Source organism: Harpegnathos saltator, unplaced genomic scaffold, assembly GCF_003227715.2.
Source record: "Harpegnathos saltator strain DR-91 unplaced genomic scaffold, Hsal_v8.6 scaffold627, whole genome shotgun sequence".
Lineage (NCBI taxonomy): Eukaryota > Metazoa > Arthropoda > Insecta > Hymenoptera > Formicidae > Harpegnathos > Harpegnathos saltator.
Genome location: NW_020230457.1, coordinates 610,714 through 629,771, shown reverse-complemented (window position 1 = coordinate 629,771; position 19,058 = coordinate 610,714). Strand labels below are relative to the sequence as shown.

The 19,058-nt window shown below is 39.3% G+C and overlaps 2 protein-coding genes across 6 annotated transcripts in view; one reads left to right on the top strand and one right to left on the bottom strand.

Moving 5' to 3' along the window:
* The window catches only part of LOC105187233 (uncharacterized protein CG43867), a 159,957-nt gene that overhangs the window by 72,793 nt on the left and 68,106 nt on the right, over nucleotides 1–19,058 (top strand). The gene's annotated exons all lie outside the window — the stretch shown is intronic.
* On the bottom strand, nucleotides 13,954–17,498 carry LOC105187232 (uncharacterized). The gene is made up of 4 exons (XM_011147918.3): nucleotides 17,258–17,498; nucleotides 15,453–15,616; nucleotides 15,003–15,288; nucleotides 13,954–14,377 (listed from the first exon to the last, which is right to left on the bottom strand). Exons 1-3 carry the CDS (start codon nucleotides 17,356–17,358, stop codon nucleotides 15,026–15,028), a joined length of 528 nt encoding a protein of 175 aa, XP_011146220.1. The 5' UTR covers nucleotides 17,359–17,498; the 3' UTR covers nucleotides 13,954–14,377; nucleotides 15,003–15,025.

The following is a 19,058-nucleotide window of genomic DNA, read 5'->3' as shown; positions in this document are numbered from 1 at the left end:
GGATTCGACGGCGCGAGGGCGAGAAAGAAATTCTGCCGCGAAATCTCGAAGGGGGCGATCAAAGACGAGCGGCGTAGCCGAGGGTGCTGCTTCGGGGAGGAACGAGCAGTCCTCCATTGTTTAACTTGATAAATGAAGTACCCGAGCGCGGAAGCTCAATGCTGGCCTGCTACACAATGCAACGCCGGCGATATATTGTTTCCAGTTAATTCAATGCTGGAAACTCGCTCTGCCTCACAGGTGGGCGTGTATAGACGCGCCCGGCGTGAGTTAAATATACAATATATTTACGCGACTATACGCCCCCGCTAGCTCCTCTGTTGTGCCTCTCTCTCTCTCTCTCTCTCTCTCTCTCTTTTTCTCGCTGCCGTCCAATTGCGCGCGCGACTCTATGACTTCTCGATTGCGGCGGCCCGATCTTACTAACGTATCACATCGAGGACTGGAAAAATAGATGGGGCGAGCGAGCGAGAGAGGAGGAGAGAAGGAGAGCTCGATGTTTCAGATGCATTCTGAAATCTGTTTCGGAAACTTTGGTTTTAATTATTAGGAGTGTGATTTAGTTCTGAGGGTCCTTTTTCCTCAAAGAACAAGACTGATTTACTTAGACGAGACAATGAACAGAATACCTTGATCGAAATATTTTCCTTCGTTTTCTACAACTTTTTCCCATCCTTCTGGCAAGAAATGGATTCCGCGACGATAAAAGGATTCTTTTTTGGGATTGATCCAATTTTCAACAAATTTTCGCACTTCTTCGAAGTTATGAAAGCGTGTATCCTGTAGAGCAGGGTCTCACAAACTTTTTTGTATTTCGCATCTCCAAAAATTTATGAATGATCCTTCGTACTCCCTAAAAACCAAAAAAAATTATTCGTATGTTTTATGGTAAAAATTAGTCGTTAGGGTTTTAAGGTAAGAAGTTAATTTATAATAATTTATTATTACATAGTATAGTTTTATAGAAATTAACTACCATTTTAACATTATAAAATTATTATCCATGGTGTTAAGCTTCGCATAGTGATACGTAATGAATATATACGCACTGATACGTAAAAAATATATAATTTTAATAACATTTTTTTTTAATTTAATGGTAAAAATACCGGTTTATTCCAGAATTCATCTTAATCATTATTAATTACAATCAGTTTTCTTCGCATTCCCAAGAATGTTTTTTCGCATCCCCCAGGGAGTGCGAGCACCCCCGATTGGGAACCTGTACTTTAGAGCATGTTGCATCGACTGAAACAAGTAATAATCGGAGAAGCAAGTCTAAAGAATATGCGGGGTGCGGTAAGACTTTCCATTCCAACTTTAATAGCGTTTGCTTCACAGATAATACAATATGAAGTCGAGCATTGTCATGAAGAAGGATCACTTTGCGTTGTTTATTCGCAATTGGTGATCGTTTCTGGTCCAATACTCGCTTCAATTTGTATAATTGTTGTCGATGACGATCAGCGGTGACAGTTTCATTCGGATTTAACAGTTCACAGTACACAACATCTTCTTGATCCCACCAAATACAGCAATACCTTTGAACCATGAATATCGCGCCTCGAAATGCATGTTGTTGGTTGGCCTGAATCAATCCATGATTGTTTTTCTTTGGAATTATCGAAATAGATCCATTTTTCATCCCCAGCAACAATTTGATACAAAAAGCTCTTCATTTTTTATCTGGCGATCAACAAAATGCGAATGTTCAACCAGTTCGCAACGGAATTTTCTGATAATTGATGTGGAATTCACTTTCTCTCTTTCCCATATCATGTGAACATTTAACAACTGTTGTGCGATCAACAGTTAATGTTCTGGCAAGTTCTGAAGTGAACTATGCTGGATCTTCGTCCAATAATACTTGCAAATCTGCATTTTCAAGCTTCTTTGGTCGTCCCGAGTGATCTTTAACACTGAACTGTTGTTTAACATTGAAATCACTACTTCTGAATTGTATAAACCAATATTCATATATCTTAATTGATGGAACAACATCACCATAAGTTTCTATCAAAATTCTATGACTTTCAGCCGCCGTTTTCTTTTGATTAAAAACAAAAATAACGCATATCGAAAATGCTCTTTAGAAAACTCCATGTTTAAGATGGTATTAACACGATCTTTACTGCATTATTGTTAATAAATAATTAAATATCATGGATCAAAGCATTAAGAAACAATAGATGTAATTGGAATGCCTTCGACAAAATTGACATTAGTGCCATCTCTTGCAAAACCATTCAAACTAAATCACACTCCTGATATAAAGTTGGTAGGCCTCGAACTAACCTAGATAATAATCCGTAATTGTTTAGCTGACTCATGCGATTTACTTTACGATTGGGAAATTCCATAATCAAGATAATAAGTAATAAAATAATCTATCCATTTCTCTATCTAATATTACAAAGTGAGCAGCTAGAATCAAGTTTGTAAGCAAGAGAAGTGCATGGCTGTGAACGCCAAGCGTGGTCAGCTGATCAATTACGAAATGTATCTAGGTTAGTTTAAGGCCTACCAACCTCGTAACTAAAACCAAATATCCGAAGCCGATTTTGGAACACAAGGATAACCAGTTATCCGCGGAACAGAATCTCCGTCCGGTCACGAGGCGGGAAATATTCGCGGAAAGAAATCGAACACGTACGTGCGCGTCATCACACAGCTGGGAGTACTGCCTTTACTTTTTTTCTTTTTTTTCTACGTGCCTGTGAAGAAGAGTCACCGGCTGAATAGTATTAACTGTATTAAAGAAAGAGAAGAGAGGAAAGGGAGAGAGGAGAAAGCGCGGCGTGCGAAAAGAGACACAGAGGCAAAAGGAAACAGGCTTTTTACGCAGTACGAGCATTTATTGGCTGGCCGTTCGCCGTGGCAATTACGGCGCGATAAAATCGACGCACGGGGGATGCGCCATAAATCGGCGGAAAAGAGAGGGAGAGCGGGGGCGAGAAGAAGACCACCAGGGGTGGCAGTCAGATAGGAAGCGAGAGAGCGCGAGTGCCCCTATCATCGTACTCGTCACGATCGAGCCTTCCTGCTTACGAGCGACCTTTATGTGGATTAGGTGAGAAAATCGTAAAGTGAAAATCCCCCCTCCTCCCCTCTCGCCCCGGCAATTCCGACGGGAGCAAGAAGGTGGTGCTATCTTGCGCGCGGGAATTCTTTCCCTCCTTCTCGGTCGTCTCTCTTTCTTCAAGACCCGCAACGGAAACGATCGTAAGTTCCCCCCTCCTTTTTTTTTAACCGTCCTCCTTGAAATATTCAGGCTACGAAGATTAGGGTCTTCTTCCGTATGTGACTCGCCACGTTCGCTCGCCACTTGTGGCCTCTTCCTTCTTCCTCCTTTATGCCCACCGCGACACTCGTCAATTGTCACGTTCCGAGCCTTGTGGCGGAAGGGGCAGCGGCGAAGGGGAGAGGGGAGGTTGTCTTGCCGTGTTGTACTCGGTGTCCGAAATCGACCTAGCTCGAATTATTCCGGTTTCCAATGTCTCTTTCCTCCGGCCTCGTCCCGCGACTTCGCTAACAGACGAACAAGCGGAGGGGTGGACGGGCGACAGGGGGATGGGGAGGGAGGCAAGAGAGATAATGTAAATTGAGATACGAACACGCTCTCTCGCAGGCGTATCTTGTATGTAAATGACCGAGACGGAGTGCGGGGCGGGGATGGAACGAAGATTGGGCCATGACGCGAGCGAGCGCAAGTCCTCGAGTGTCTTAATATCGCGCGAGACGCGCAGAGGCAACTTTGTCTTCATTTTCATCTTCGTCATCGCGCCAGGCCGGGAGAGTCTCATTTCCCCAGATATATTTATCTCCAACGTGCTTATAATCCCGAGGATGTATTAGCGCGCGTCTCGCGATGAACGGGATGCGTGTTCGTTTCAGCGAGGAAGAATCGACGAGCGCGCAACAGAGCGAAGCGATCGAAAACAGCCTCTCGAAGACCATCAGCCGGCGATCGAGCGTAATCTTCTTCTACCTTTATCTTCTCTCTCTCTCTCTCTCTCTCTCTCTCTCTCTTTCTCTCCTGTTTACCTCGTTGTTTTTCTCGTTGTCCGATCGCCGCGCTTTACGGCCGGGCTTTCTATTTACTCGTGTCCCGTCGGGGCTTACATTTTAGGATATGAAATTTATATCTCCGCTGTACTTCGCTCCAGTCTACTCTCCTCCTCCCTCCGCCGCGCGCGCCATCTCTTTCTCTCGCGCTCTTCCTCTATTACCGCCTCGACTGGTGAGGCTTAAAGGGGCTCGGCAGCGTTTTCCGCGCCGGAGGCTTATTAACTATAAGTGTCTGTTCCCGGTAGTGCTATTTATAAAATTAAGACTAACTTTCGTCTCTTCTAATATACGCGGCGACCCGCTCGTGCCGCGCTTTTTCACTCCAGCTTCTTCCTCCCCCCCCCCTCTCTCTCTCTCTCTCTCTCATTGCCTCGTCGGTCTCGGCGGTCGCTTCTTACCGGAAGATCGCTAGGGCGAAAATAGCATCGGAATAACGAAGATCCAGCGGCGCTGCGACGTCGCACGACGACGCCGTGACAGATTTACGGCGGTATTGTCAGCGGCCGTTGCATCCGACCGACGGTCGTGCCCGTCGCCAGGCTGCGGAGAACGAATCCGCCTGAGGAGCAACCCTCCGCGAAGGGTGTGGCGCGGCGCGGTCGCTCTAATCGAGATTAAACCTTCGAGATTTCGCCGTTCCTATTTCTGTTTCGCGCGATTAACTCCGCGCGCGAAGATCATTTTCACGGCCATGATCGCGGAATGGATCATCAGCGGCTGTCAGCCTCTCCGATCATGGGGGAGAGCCTCGCTGGGGCTGCGGCGCGATAAGAGAGCTGTCGGGAGAGAGGGAGAACGCTCGGCGAAACGGAAGTGACGGGCCGAGAGAGCATTATTGGAAGGTGCGCGCCTTGCTAATTATCTCAGCGCGAGCTGAATGGCGCGATTCGGGCCTGCGTGGCCCGCAACGTTTATGACAATGACAAATGGCGTTTTCGGCGATTCATCATGCCTCTCTTTGCACCACCTTCTCCGGTCTACCGGCCTGTGTGTCTGCGCGCCGCGCCTTCGGCGGCGAGACGAGTGCCGGATATTGGGTTATTCGAAAAGTAATTTCGGTTTTTTGCATGAAAATGAAAGACGAGATTTTTAATAAAAAAAAAAAGTTTTATTCCGTTAAGTATCGACCATTTTGTTCCAACACCTTTTGTCATCTTCGAGATAATAACGTGATTCCACGCTCATAGAACTTCTGGTCCTTATTGGCAAAAAACTGAATTCAGTGGTTTTTGACACCTTCACTTGAATCGAAATTTTTACCATCCTTCCAAAGAATTTTGCAGTGACCGAAACAAGTGATAATCAGACGGTGCCAGATCAAGTGAATATGGTGGATGCGGTAGCAAATTCCATCTAAGCGTTAACAGCTTCTGGCGAGTCATTAAACTTGTGTGAGATTGTGATGGCGTTGTGATGATGAAACACAACACCTTTTCTGTTCGCCAATTCTGGTCTCTTCTGCTTGATGGAATCGTTCAATTTGTCCAATTGATGACAATACACATCCGAAACAATCGTTTAGTTATTTGGTAGCAGCTAAAAAAAAACCATTCCTTTTCAATCCCACCAAACAGAGAGGATCACCTTCTTTCGATGGATATCAGCTTTCGATGTTCTTCGAGCTGGTTCAATACGTCTGCTCCATGATCTTTTACGTTCATTGTTTTATTGCATTTTATTGCATTGTTTTATACGCATTACGTTATTGTTGTGCACGATCCATTTTTCATCTCCAGTTATGAGTCGCTTCAGAAATGAATCGTTTTCCTCACGTTTCAACAGCAAATCGCAGATGGTAATGCGACGAATCAAATCTCTTTCTTTGAGAATGTGTAGAACCCAAATATCGAGTTTGGAACGAAACCAAGTTGTTTCAAATGCTTATGCACGGTCGAATTCGATAAATTCAATCTCTCAGCAATTTCTCGTGTTGTTAAATGACGATTTGCGTCTACCAATGCCTTTATTTGGTTTCCATCAGCCTCAACTGGCCTTCCAGAACGTGGTGCATCTTTGAGATTAAAATTCGCAGAACGAAATTCCGAAAACCAATTCTGATACTGGCGTTCAGTCAACACATCCTCTCCATAGACAATTTTTTTCTTGCTTGCGCTGCATTTTTGCCTTTATGGTAATAAAAAGGCAAAATGTGACGAAAATGCTCACTTAGTTTTCCATTTTTGATACGACGCCAAATAAAAATAACTTGACAAATTCCAAAACAACTTTTTCCCAAATGAAGTTTGGTATGTGCGTTGTAAAAATGTAAAATGATCTTCTGATTTAGAATGAGCTTAACTGCTTAAAAAGGCAACTGATACCATCTGTTTGAAAAAACTGAAATTACTTTCCGAACAACCCAATAGTTCCGTCGGCGCAAAATGGGGCCAGATGACATTCTTTGGTTCAAAATTTTCTAGAGACCTGAATTTTCAACCGATTATCGACACCAATGGATGAGGTTGATCCTGAATAAATTCCGAATAGCCTTGCCAATATTTTTTTTCTGGAATTACTAGCCCCAAAAGAGGAAAAATTAACATTAAATGCGAGAAACTTCTGAAATACTCATTAATCGACACTTATTTCTATCTAATAGCGTATTCAGCGGATTGAAACTATAAAACCAATCAACAAACACCTCGAGATTTATTAATCTTGAACCAGAAACCCATTAACCCAAAACTCATTCGCCCAAAATACAAAAACCTCAAATATAGACCCGTTAAGCACAAAATCGAAGGATTTTAATCCTTAATTCTTCCTTAATGTAGGCTGAAATGACGAGCTTTGAAATTCTGAGTTTTCTAAAAGGTGATTATAAGTTCTGGGGTTTCGCATTTAGTATCCATAGGCTCAAACCCATTGAGGTCGAACCCAAGACACTGTACTTTAAACGATAAACTTTTAAGACAAACTCTAAACCCATGAACCCTGAACCGATAATTTTTTCAAAATTTCGGCTAGACAGATCTCTTTGGAATTTATTCAGGATCAACCTCATCCATTGGTGTCGATGGTCGGTTGGAAATTCAGGTCTCTAGAAAATTTTGAACCAGAAAATGTCATCTGGCCCCACTGTGCGACGCCCAGCTGGTCCTGAGGCGACGTCGTCGTTAGGCATTCGACGGATTTCTTGGCTTCTGTTCGCCTTTCCCGTCTTTCCGCCGATGCGCGCTTAATTGCGTGATTCAGCCGCTTCACGTTCGCGAGGGTCCGAAAGAATCAGCGAATCCGCGCTTGACGTCCTCCCTTGTTAAAGTTCAAGGAGATCCACGGCAAGGGATCCACGCAAGGGGGTAATCGCAGGGGGATGCTGTTTACAATAAACACCAAAGGGAAGGTCGCGTGTGTTTGCAAACGCGCTCGTGAATCGGTCGTTTCTGATCCGCGAGGAGCTCCTGACGGTTCCTCGATTCTCGCAAGTTTTGTCGAGTTTCAAAGATTTCCTCTCATCTGTGCTTTCCTTCCATCTTCCTTCCTATCTACACGTTCGTCTGCAGTTTGATAAAAGCGCGATAAAAGCCCGTAAAATTAAATATTGATTTTGTTTGCGAGCAATATGGCGGCCGGCAACTCTCCTCGCCTCATCGGGGAAAGAAAGATCCTTTGACCTTCCGGGACAGTCTGTCGCGGATCCGGAGCAAAATTCACTTAGGAGAACTTTAAAAGGTTCAAACCAAGGGAAATCCTTCCGGGGGAGAGCCTCTCCTTAACAGCGTGGAGAAGCGGCTGTTACGTGCAACGATCGCGTATCATGAGAATACAGTAACGGAGTTTTATTTCAAATAGGAAGCAATCGCAAAAGCCTCTCGCGTGTGTACAGCGGCCGTTGGCGTAATAGTCGGTAACAAGCAGCATTAGCAAGTGGAATTTTTCAGTCGCTCGTGTCGAGTGTTAACGCGTTCGTGCGTCGCGATTGTTGCTTGGGCAAATATACCGAATAGGGGATTCAGCTCCAATGGTGGCTCTCGATCTTGATGTACAGGATGTTTTTAAATAAGAGGTTCAGGACTTTAAGAACAGATGATACGGTATGCAGGAAAAGATCTTGATGCAGCATAGGTCGAAAAATTAATACTGTCAGAGATATGAACAATTATTTATTTTAAAGGGTCAAGCACCTTGGACGGGTTAAGGTCATTGTCATTTCCGGGAAATTTTTCTAAGGACAACAAAAGAAATACAAAAATGAAAATAAGATATTTATTAAGTAACTCTTTAAGAGAAAAAAATATTTCTTTTGTAAATATTTTAAAATGGCGGCATTGAAGCCACTGTTGGAGACACTGGGAACCCTTTTCGACTGACGCTCTCAGCGGTGTTCAGTCTCACGACTACAACATTGGACGTAGAACAAAAACGAAAAAATTTTTATTATCTAAATGCCAGAAACTAAAGAAGTACATATGGATATTTAAAAATATTTATTTTTGTGAAAACGGTAATTACTTGAAAAAAATGTTCATGTTTTAACTTAAAAATTTCGTGCAAAAGTGTTAATTGCAAAAAAAGTTTTTAATATTTCGCAAAATACATATGTACTTCAGTTTCTAGCATTTAGATAGTAAAAATATTTTTGTTTTTGTTTTACGTACAATGCTGTAGCTGTGAGACTGAACACCGCTGAAAACGGTCAAAAAGTGTCTCAGCTTCAACGCCGTCATTTTGTTTAAAATATTTATAAAACAAATACTTTTTTCCCCTTAAAGAGTTGGTTAATAATTGCCTTATTTTCATTTTTTAATCTCTTTTGTTATGTTCTCAGAAAAAATTCCCGGAAATGACAGTGATTTTAATCCGTTCAAGATAGCCTAATCCTTTAATTAAAGCAAATGACTCACTCGTTTCTGGTGCTTTTGTATTCTCTGATGAAGTTTATATATGTAATTTATCAATGAAGAAAATACCGCCAATATTCTAAAGGAGTCTCTAAAAAAGTAGCTTTACTTTTATTCGGAATGTAATTTAAACAAACATATATTTTCTTTCTATTTGTATACACGCTTCAGCAAGCAATTGTTAATCACACGTGAACGGAGTGAACAGTTGCAGAGAACTATCACAAAGTTTCCGCAGTATGCTAAGAATGACATCGTATTAGTCCAATTGAGATGTGGCAGAAATATACTTCAAGTATGACCATGCATCAGAAACGAGTAAGCTTCTGCTTGCTTGAGTTAAAGTAAGTAATTTTTTATAACTCCGACAATATATATATATATATCTTTTTTTTCTCCATTTTGTATTACTTGAAGTTTTGAACTCTTTTTAAAACACTCTATATATTATTATAGAATATATCTTTTCCTGAGTAACTTTTCAAAGATTTTAGCCGTTGCTCATTGTTTATTAAAAAATTATTAAAAAAAAGGTGTTTCATAAGTAGGACCTATTTTTTCAACACAGTACATTTTGTAAACAATTTTAAACAATATATAATAGCAAAGCAGAGGCGGAGATCCTCAAAAAACGTAGCCTAACCTAACCTAACTCAACTTACACAGGGCATCTGAGATCTTTTGAAAATGAAAAATTGTGAAGATTAATCAGATCAAACTGAGAAAAAAAAACCATTTTGCAAAAATCCCAATATTTATTAAGTTATTAGTAATTGAAAATGACCACTTCTAGAAGGTTTCTTAATTGATAACATAAAAATTTATGTACTTATTTGCAAAACGGTAAAGGACTTTTTTTGTTCAGAATAACTTAATCTACAATTCTGTAATGGCTATTGTGCTTAGCGATAGATTCAAGATTCAGGATTTAAAGTTCAATACTTTCATATCTATTGCTAGACACAATAGCAGTCATATAAAAGGTTAGGTCATTCTAAACAAAAAAGTTCTGTTTCATTTTGCAAATAAATATGCAAATTTTCAAGTTATCAATTAAAAGAGCTTTTAAATGCGGTCATTTTCAATCTATAACTATTGCGATTTTTGCAAAATAGTACTTAAGTTTTCTTCTCAGTTTGATCTGATTAATCTTCACAATTTTTCATTTCCAAAAGGTCCCGGACACTCTGTATATATTTGCATATCGTTAAACATTATGGATTTTAAAGGGACCTTTTCAACAAAGGTTGGATTAGTTTAGGTTAGGTTTTTTTTTGCGGGGTATAAGGACCTTTTCCTGTTCATACTATTTAATATTTTTCAACGTACACAGTGTCGGAAAAATAAGCTCCGTTTATGAAACATTTTGTTAATAACTTTTTAATGTACAATGAGCGACAGCTAAAATTTTTGACAAATTTGTCAGAGCTATGTCCTTGACATACGTCAAGGTCATTGGAATCGGTGAGGTCGCCATTAATAATAATATTTACTATACGCCCAATATTGCCTCCATTTTTACACGTGACTTCACGCTTTGTCCTATAAATGCCATTTTCTTTGGAATAATCGTCGAGATATCGCTGCCGTTCGCTGCGACATCTCGACGATATCCGTCCTCGGCCACAATGGCCAGCAGCGCGATGCGAGTGAAGTATTCTGACTACACCGTGCCGTTATTCGTCGAAACTGTTATACGCCGATCTACGTATTTATTTATTTCGCGTCATGAGTCACACACACTCTGCATACGCATAAATCGCTCGTCATTCAAGTCGTTAAGCATCTCGGCGATTAAGCGATTGTGTGTCGCTCACTCGCGGTCTTTGCGAGACTCGACACGCGCGCACGAGTCCTTCGATTCTCGATGCCTTGATAACCGTGTGACCGTTTCGTGCTTTTACTTTGAGTTGAATTTCTCCCCTCCCTCCTCCTCTCTCGCGCGCGTCTGCGGTTGAAAGGACATTCCACGGGTATCACGTACGTTATTGGATTAGCTGGAAGGCGCATTGTATATGAAGAACTTTCTCAAACTCGCGGAGCAACGGCACGCTATCGCGATAATGCGATAAGGGCGCTAGAAATTATTACGGTCACTAGGAATTTCACTAAAATTCCCGGCATAGCTGCAGCTCGCAAAGGGCCGACCTACCTGCTATCTAATAACACTCCGCCGCTCGCGGGTTAATTCATTTTGACGGGATCGATTAATCAGGGGCTGAAAGCCGCCGCGTAAATGACTTCTTTCTGGCGGTCTCGTTTCTACATTGTCGTCGGCTTGCGCAGCGAGAGCGCTCACCAACGAAATAGAGGGAGGCCGGGGGAAGGGGGGAGAGCGACATCGGTCGAGATTATCGGAAAAGCGTGTTTTATTACGATCGTGACTATGTCGTGTGTACGTACGTGTGATTCGTGTTGGCACGTGATACGACGAACTCCGCTTCGCTATTCGGAATAAAAATCCCGACGGAAGAGGGAGAAAGAACGGCAGAATGTATCGGTCGCGTTCCCAGCTGCGAGGAATTAATTAGGGAGAGACCGCGGCCGCGGAAAAAGCGGAACGCGATCAGGGGAACGATCGTTGATGCCCGAATGCGCCGCGCGGTGGCGTCGTGTAAGCAACAACCATTGACTATAGAATACATGGACGGAGCCTATAGCGAAAGGGAGTAGTGATAATTGCGGTAAGGGGATCACTACATTGACTTCGACAAACTTCGTTTATCTTCAGAAAGATTCGGTTCACATGTATGTGTAATGCGTGTATCACACTAAAGCCCGTATCAGACTATGGATTGGGATTGAGATTAGATTGAAATTTGACCAATTGAAAAAGAGAAAATAATCTCAAGTATACTCAAGTATCTCAAGTAAACTTACTCCTGATTGGTTAAATTTCAATCCAATACTCAATCCCGATCCGTAGTCTGATACGGGCTTAACGGCTCACGACTACGGCTACGGCTGCGATTGCGATTGCGATTCTTCTTCGACCAGTCAGAAAGCAGCGACTCGCGGCTGCGACTCACGACTGTCGTTTGGACGGCTGTCCATTTTTCGAGTCGCAGCCGCAGTCGCAACCAATCACAGAATCACGTGACGCGCTCGTCATAGGCTGCGTTCCAAAATTCACTGCCAGTACTGAAAATCTATAGTATACGTGACACAAATTATGTATTTTCAGTACTGGCAGTGAATTTCGGAACGCAGCCTATATCACATTTATTTAATAGTATGTAGAAGTCGGTGATCATTAGAATAAGGTTATACCTAAGGCCGATTGTTCCAACTTCTTGGTAAGTTAAATCATATGTTTATCTTATCTTCTATACATATTTATCTTCGTTTTTCCTTCAATTTAGACAAAAACAGAGATATGATTTGACTATCAATTAACTTACCACGAAGTTGGAACAATTGGCCTCTAGTGTTGTTTTATGTGTTACATATTTTTTTTAAATGTCAAAACAATTTAATAAGGAGATAGGAGATAGGATAAGGAGATAGACTGTTATTTAGTAGATCTCGTAGAATGTAAACCCCTTCTCTGGGATTGTACGTGTGACAGTATGTTAACAGTATTTAGCCGCAGCCGCGATCGCCAATCGCAAGTGTGATCGGAAAACAAGAAATCGCAATCGCAATCGCAGTCGCAGCCGCGAGTCACTAGTGTGATACGGTCTTTATGTATACACATGTATATACACATCAAGTGTATTAAGTATGTACTAAAAATAATAAAGATAGTTGATGTTATGTTAAGAGCATTTACAATACATATAAGTATAAAGTTTGATGGATAATATATAAGAATAAAACATATATATGTCATAAATAAAAGGGATTAATAAATAATATACAATAAATGTTTTGTTTTTTATTGTCTTTTAAATAATATCAATTTATGTAACTTATGTCTATCGCTAATTTTAACATTTTGTATATAATAGGTTAATCGTGTTTTATATAAATATATAATAAGGCGTAATAAGTAATTAATATGATTATTCGAAAAACATTGTTTTGTTTTTTATTATTCTTTAAATAATATCAATTTATGTAACTTGTGTCTATCACTAATTTTAACATTTTGTATATGATAAGTTAATCGCGTTTTAGTATATAAATGTATAATAAGGCGCAATAAATGATTAATATGATTATTAGAAAAACATTGATCGCTTATATGTTGTTTTAAGCTGTCAAATATGCAAACATGTATAAATTGCTTCATGACATGTAGAATAAAAATATGCATATTAAAATTATTTAGTGTTTTTTCTCTCAACAAATAAGTATGTATTGTATTTTCTACCTGCTTACATACATATACAAGGTCCCTTGATAGATATAATAAAGATCCTTTTCGTTTTACATTATTTAAATTACAATTAGTATCTGTTTTTTGCTGCATTAATACACCCACATATTCAGTACAATGCATAATTGTTTTCAATTTTCTTAATATATATCCCGCTATGTATGTAATAACTTCATTTTTATATTCAGTTAATACCAAGGGTAATTGTATATCATAATCATGATCAGTATGTTCTGTATTCAAAACATTGAGCCATTGTTTTGTTTAATTCTGATTTATCGTAGCATTTATAACAATAAATGAATTGTTCGCTGTTGATACATTCAGTATAGAAATATCTTCTAAAGGAACACAATTACCAGTGGTTCCTTCTTTTATTTATGCATGTATAATTAGTTTTTTAAACGCAGATTTGAATTGCTTAATTGTAAGATTGTTATTATATCCACCATGGGACCTTATGCTACTAAATAGTAATTCTAGGTGATCTTGGCTAATTTTGTACATTGGAATTTACATGTACATTGAAATACTTAACTAAATCATTGTCAATACAAAGAAACTTAAACATGTGCAACATACTCTGAATATTTATAAAAAAATCCAAGAAAACCTGTCTTCCTTTTAGAATGGAATATATTTTTCTTTTCCCCGACAAGAGACAATAATTTAATATACTGTGCACATTCTTGGATTTTACTAATTTCACTATGATTATTGATACTTATAGGCTTCTTAAAACCATGTTGTTTTGGATTCTTAGAATTAAAAATATCAAATAAGCCATTAAACATTGATGTAAATAGAATTGTTGCAGAACAATCTTGGAACTCAGGTAACGTTAATGTATTTTTACAAAATGCAAAAGCATTTACGATAGACGAACTAAATAATTGTGTTGCTGTCTTTACTTTCATTTTGTTTTTATAAAATTCTATTTGTGTATTTCTAAGCTTATTCGCTAAATGCAACCCCTCTGCTTCTTGTAATTTATGTAATTCTTAGAAATACTTCCATTTTATTATATTACCATCACTATCAAGAAGTTCCTTGTGTTGGCCAAGAGTATTTCTAACTAACTTGGTCATGTGGCTCGGATCCAAAAAACATGAACATTGGTATCGTTGGCAGGATGTTTAAATCAACTCTGGAATTTGTTCGTATTAGTGTTAAAATTGCATCTCAAACTCTGCAGCATGCTTAAGTAAGAAGATAAACCATTACATGTAAGGGAAACAATTAGCATTCCAGTTTCTTGAATTGCCGTTAAACATTGTATCGTAAAGTTACTTTTTTTATCAGTACTTAATCTGTTTATTAAATAATAAGCAATAGGCATTTTCCAAGATTGATTCATGCACACAACGCAAAACACCAATGCTTCCTTTACAAGTTTTGTAGTAACGCACTCCACATTAATATCACAATCTATGTAACCTACAAATTGATCACTGCAATAATCTAAATGTTGGCGTATCGCCATTTCGTCAAACATTAAAGCACCAATTAATCTATAAGGCACAGCACGTGACTTTATAGCATCTAAAGCTTTTCTTTATTAATGCCAGGCTCTCCACCAAACGAACGATACCATTTCGAAATAGTTTTTGGGTGTGGCAAGCAATTATAAAATTTGTAGCGAACATAATTATATGCTTTAGGTGAGTAGAAATGAAGTGATAATGCAAATTGGCGTAAATTCGTTTCGTATTGTTTAGAAACAGGCAAATTGTTTTTTTGTCTTATTTCACGCTTGACTACTTGTTTCATACCTTCGTCTAAATGTTGTAAAAGATCACTGTCCTCTTCTGTTATAAGATCCTTCCTGCGCAATTCCTTTAACAAATGCTTCAATGACTTTACTTTGTAATTGTTTGTTCTTATAACTGCTGATGGATAACTTTCGTTTCATAATTTTCATTTCATGTGCATGAAACTCTCGCAATTGAGTCTTCGTAGGCGAGTTGAAAACACAGTCAGGAGAGATGCTACTAGAACGGTCCATTTTTGTAGTCATACTTGCTGTGCTTTCTATTTTGCCATTGTTGTTGTTACTGCCTGCAAAGATGTAATATACATATTATTATTACATAAATTATTAACATTACACATTCAACATATTTATACTATAGAGAGGTACAAGTATTATCATATAATAGGATAGGTTAATACACAAGTACGACTGTTGATCATAATTCTAAGTGATTATCTCCAGTACTAACCTTGTTGATTCCATATTTTGTATGAGTTGTGTATTGATATTGCTCGATGTTTCACGTTGCTTGATGTCACATTGTACTTCTCGAAGTTCATCATTTGCTGTTTGCTGGTTTTCCAGATTAATTTTCTCCTCAAACTTCTCAAAGTATGATACGTTTTGAGATAACTGTAATGTGTTCATTATACAATACAAATGCTAAACACTTATTCATTATTATACATAGATATGGAATGGCATTCTTTTTCAATTTGCGTAAGTAATGTCCCACTTCATAATCTTCTTCTCGAAAATGTGCAGAACATACAGCCGCTGTTTTACGTGGATTATAATTGTTTAAATTTAGTGCTACAAGCCACTTCTCTTTTCTTTCAATGTTTTGAGGAAACCTAACAACAAATATAATACATCAAATATACATATATATATATATATTACATTAATTTAAGTAGAAACAAATAACATTCCAATTGAGAATTAACCTACACTCTACACATTTTATTAGGTCAATCGAAAAGTTCCGTCCGTTTTCTTGCAAAACGTGTGGCTTTATTTAAGAAACAAAATGAAAAAGTACATCAACCAAAGTATTGTCCATCGTTAGCGATGACTTTTTCCCATTTTTCGGTCAGCAAGCGAATTCCGCGGCGAAAGAATGACTCATCTTAGGAGGCTATTCTGTCAGAGACTCATTTTTCGACGTTTTCATAAGAATTGAAGCATTCGTTAGCAAGTGCATGTGCCATCAACCGAAACAAGTGGTAGTCGGAAGGCGCACAGTCTGGTGAATAAGCCGCATGGGGTAACACTTCCCAGGGAAGTGTTTCTAACGTTTTCTTGACAGATTTTGTGACGTGAGGTCGAGCATTGTCATTAAGCAAAATCACTTTATGCTGTCTCGTTTCATTTTCTCATCGTTTTTCGTGCAATGCTCGGCTCAAACGGATCATTTGTTCTCTGTAGAGATCCCCTAACCTAATCAACCTAACCTGTGACTGTTTGACCACTTTTCAACAGCTCATGGTACAGCACACCCTTCTGATCCCACCAAATACAGAGCATTGCCTTCTTTCCGTGGATATTCCGCTTTGGCGTCGATGTTGAGGCTTGGCCGGGATCTCAAATAGTTTTTCGACGTTTGGGATTGTCAAAATAAATCCATTTTTCATGCCCAGTGATGATACGATGTAAAAATCCCTTTCTTTGTTGCCTAGCAAGCAGAATTTCGCAGGTTTTTCGTCTTTCAATGTCTTTTGGTTTCAGTTCATATGGGACCCATTTTCCTTCCTTGTAAACCTTTCCTAAGACTCTCAAACGATCGGGAATGACAGATTGAGCACAATTTAATGTTTCTGCAAGTAGTTTTTGCGTTTGACATGGGTCTTCGTCTGCACCAATGCCTGCAATTCTTCGTCTTCGAATACTCTTGGCCGTCCAGAACGCTCTTTGTCCTTTACATCAAAATCATCACTTTTAATGCGTCGAAACTATTCTCTGCGTGTTTTATCGGAAGGAACATTATCACCATAAACTTCTATAAGCATTTGATGAGCTTCAGCTGCAGTTTTCTTCCAATTGAATCAAAAGATTAACGCGCAAATGACGCTTATTTGGCTCAAATTTCGACATTTTCGATACAGTGAAAAACAATGTTATTGATGCAAACGTATACTTTTATGTACTAAATGTTATTGACAGATGTCAAAACAAACTATGAAGCTTCGTTTAGACATTAGAGGTTAACGACAGTTCTAGCTACAGCTACTTGTTGCTAAACGAACGGAACTTTCCGATTTACCTAATACTCACACGTGAAACGAAAACTTTTTATTTTTCACTTCATTTCCTAGTTGTTCATGATTCTTTTTTGCACAGCGATTTTTGCACCCAAACACGACACAAAAACTCATTTTTCTTTATTATTGTACTTTATTATTATATTTGGCAATATGGAGTCTGTTCTTTATAGCTGCATTACTGAACTAGTGCAATAAGTTAAAATGAGACAACTATATTTTTTCTCATTCTAACTTATTGCACTAGTTCAGCAGTGCAGCTATAAAGAATAGACCCGTTACCGATACCCGTTACCAAATATATACAGAGTATGAACCGAATCCTACCGAAGAGAAACGAAGTTTATCGAAGTCAATATCGTGATCCCTTTACCGCTATTATCACCGCCCCTCTCGTCTAAATCAGCACTTTAGTCTCCGTCCATGTATTCTATAGTCAATGGCAACAACGTGCAAGAGCGCCATTGATACGTCGGACGAGCGCGGACTATTAGGTTCCTCCTCGCCTAATGGATACTTCCGGCGGCATGGACGCGTGTCTTGGACCGGCGAGATGGAACGACCGCGATGAAGATACACGGGTGCGGCGAAAATCGCGGCCGCCAGCGGCGAGGGAGGGAGGGAGGGGGGGAGCTGGAGGTGAATCTGTATAGTCGCATAAATCACCGTGTCAGAGTATAGAATTAGCTCGTTCGTCCGTCCGCTCGTTCAGTATAATATCATCGCCCGGGTGACGCATTAGTTGAGTACCGCGAGACACGTCCGAGTGGCGTCGAGAGGGGGGAGACGGCTGTTGCGAAATCGACTGGCGATAAGGGCATGTCCGAGGATGTTCTTCAGAATGGACCACCTCTTCGATCGGAATGAAACTTATCAGGTGAGCTCGGGGGATCGCATTAGGGTTAACTCTCTCCAAGTCCCAAGTGTGGATCTTGAGTAGCCTGAAAGATAATATTATAAAGTTGAATATATAGTTTAAAAATATTGCTATCCTTATTTATATATAGTTTAAAAATATTGCTACCCTTACTTATATATAGTTTAAAAATATTGCTACCCTTACTTATTCCCCATCGACGACTTTGATCTCGATCTGTAGCATGAAAGTCATCATTTCAAGTATTTTCGATCAAGTTTTATCCGTCGCCCATCGCTCGTTGAAAAGTTATTAACAAAAAAGGTTTGAAGATTATATCAGTTGTATTTCGAGATATTCAGTAAAATGGCAACTTGACATATGTTGTCACGGTCAATGTCTTGAGTAACCTTTAAAAGATTTTAACCGGCGATCATTGTTTATTAAAAGATTAACAAAAAAAATGTAATGAATAGAATGTAATTTTCTGACGTCCTAGATTGAGAGATTAGATTGTATATTTTTCGTGGAAAAACAAAATACCTTCTGTTCAAAAAGTACCCGGAAGTGTTCATTTAAATGACGCGCGTTTATGATATTTCAAAATCCTTTTGTGGTTAAGTTATCATCGTACTTAATTTCCATATAGAATTGGAGCGTGATCAATTAGTTCGTTCGTGATAGCTGTTTATATCAGCCAACTGCAAGTACCATTTGCGATTTTCACGATGTCAAATATTGTGGAGCAAAGAGTTTGCCTTAAATTCTGTGTTTTTAACGAAATTTGTTATGCCGGCGTGTTGAAAATGCTACAAAAAGCATATGCGGATAGCTATATTTCAAAAACACAGGTATATGAGTGGTAGAAATTATTCAAAGAGGGTTAAAGGGTTACTTGCCTCGTTCTGGTCGCCCATCCATGTCAAACGACGAAACGTTAAAAGAGTGATGATATTAG

What these genes read in the sequence shown, in the direction of transcription:
- LOC105187232 (XM_011147918.3), bottom strand. Translation starts at nt 17,358, where the DNA reads ATGAGTTTTTGTGTCGTGTTTGGGTGCAAAAATCGCTGTGCAAAAAAG. An exon ending in AAAAAGTTTTCGTTTCACGT is followed by an intron (nt 15,617 to 17,257) that starts GTGAGTATTAGG and finishes AACACATTACAG; the next exon opens with TTATCTCAAAACGTATCATA. An exon ending in CAAAATATGGAATCAACAAG is followed by an intron (nt 15,289 to 15,452) that starts GTTAGTACTGGA and finishes ACATCTTTGCAG; the next exon opens with GCAGTAACAACAACAATGGC.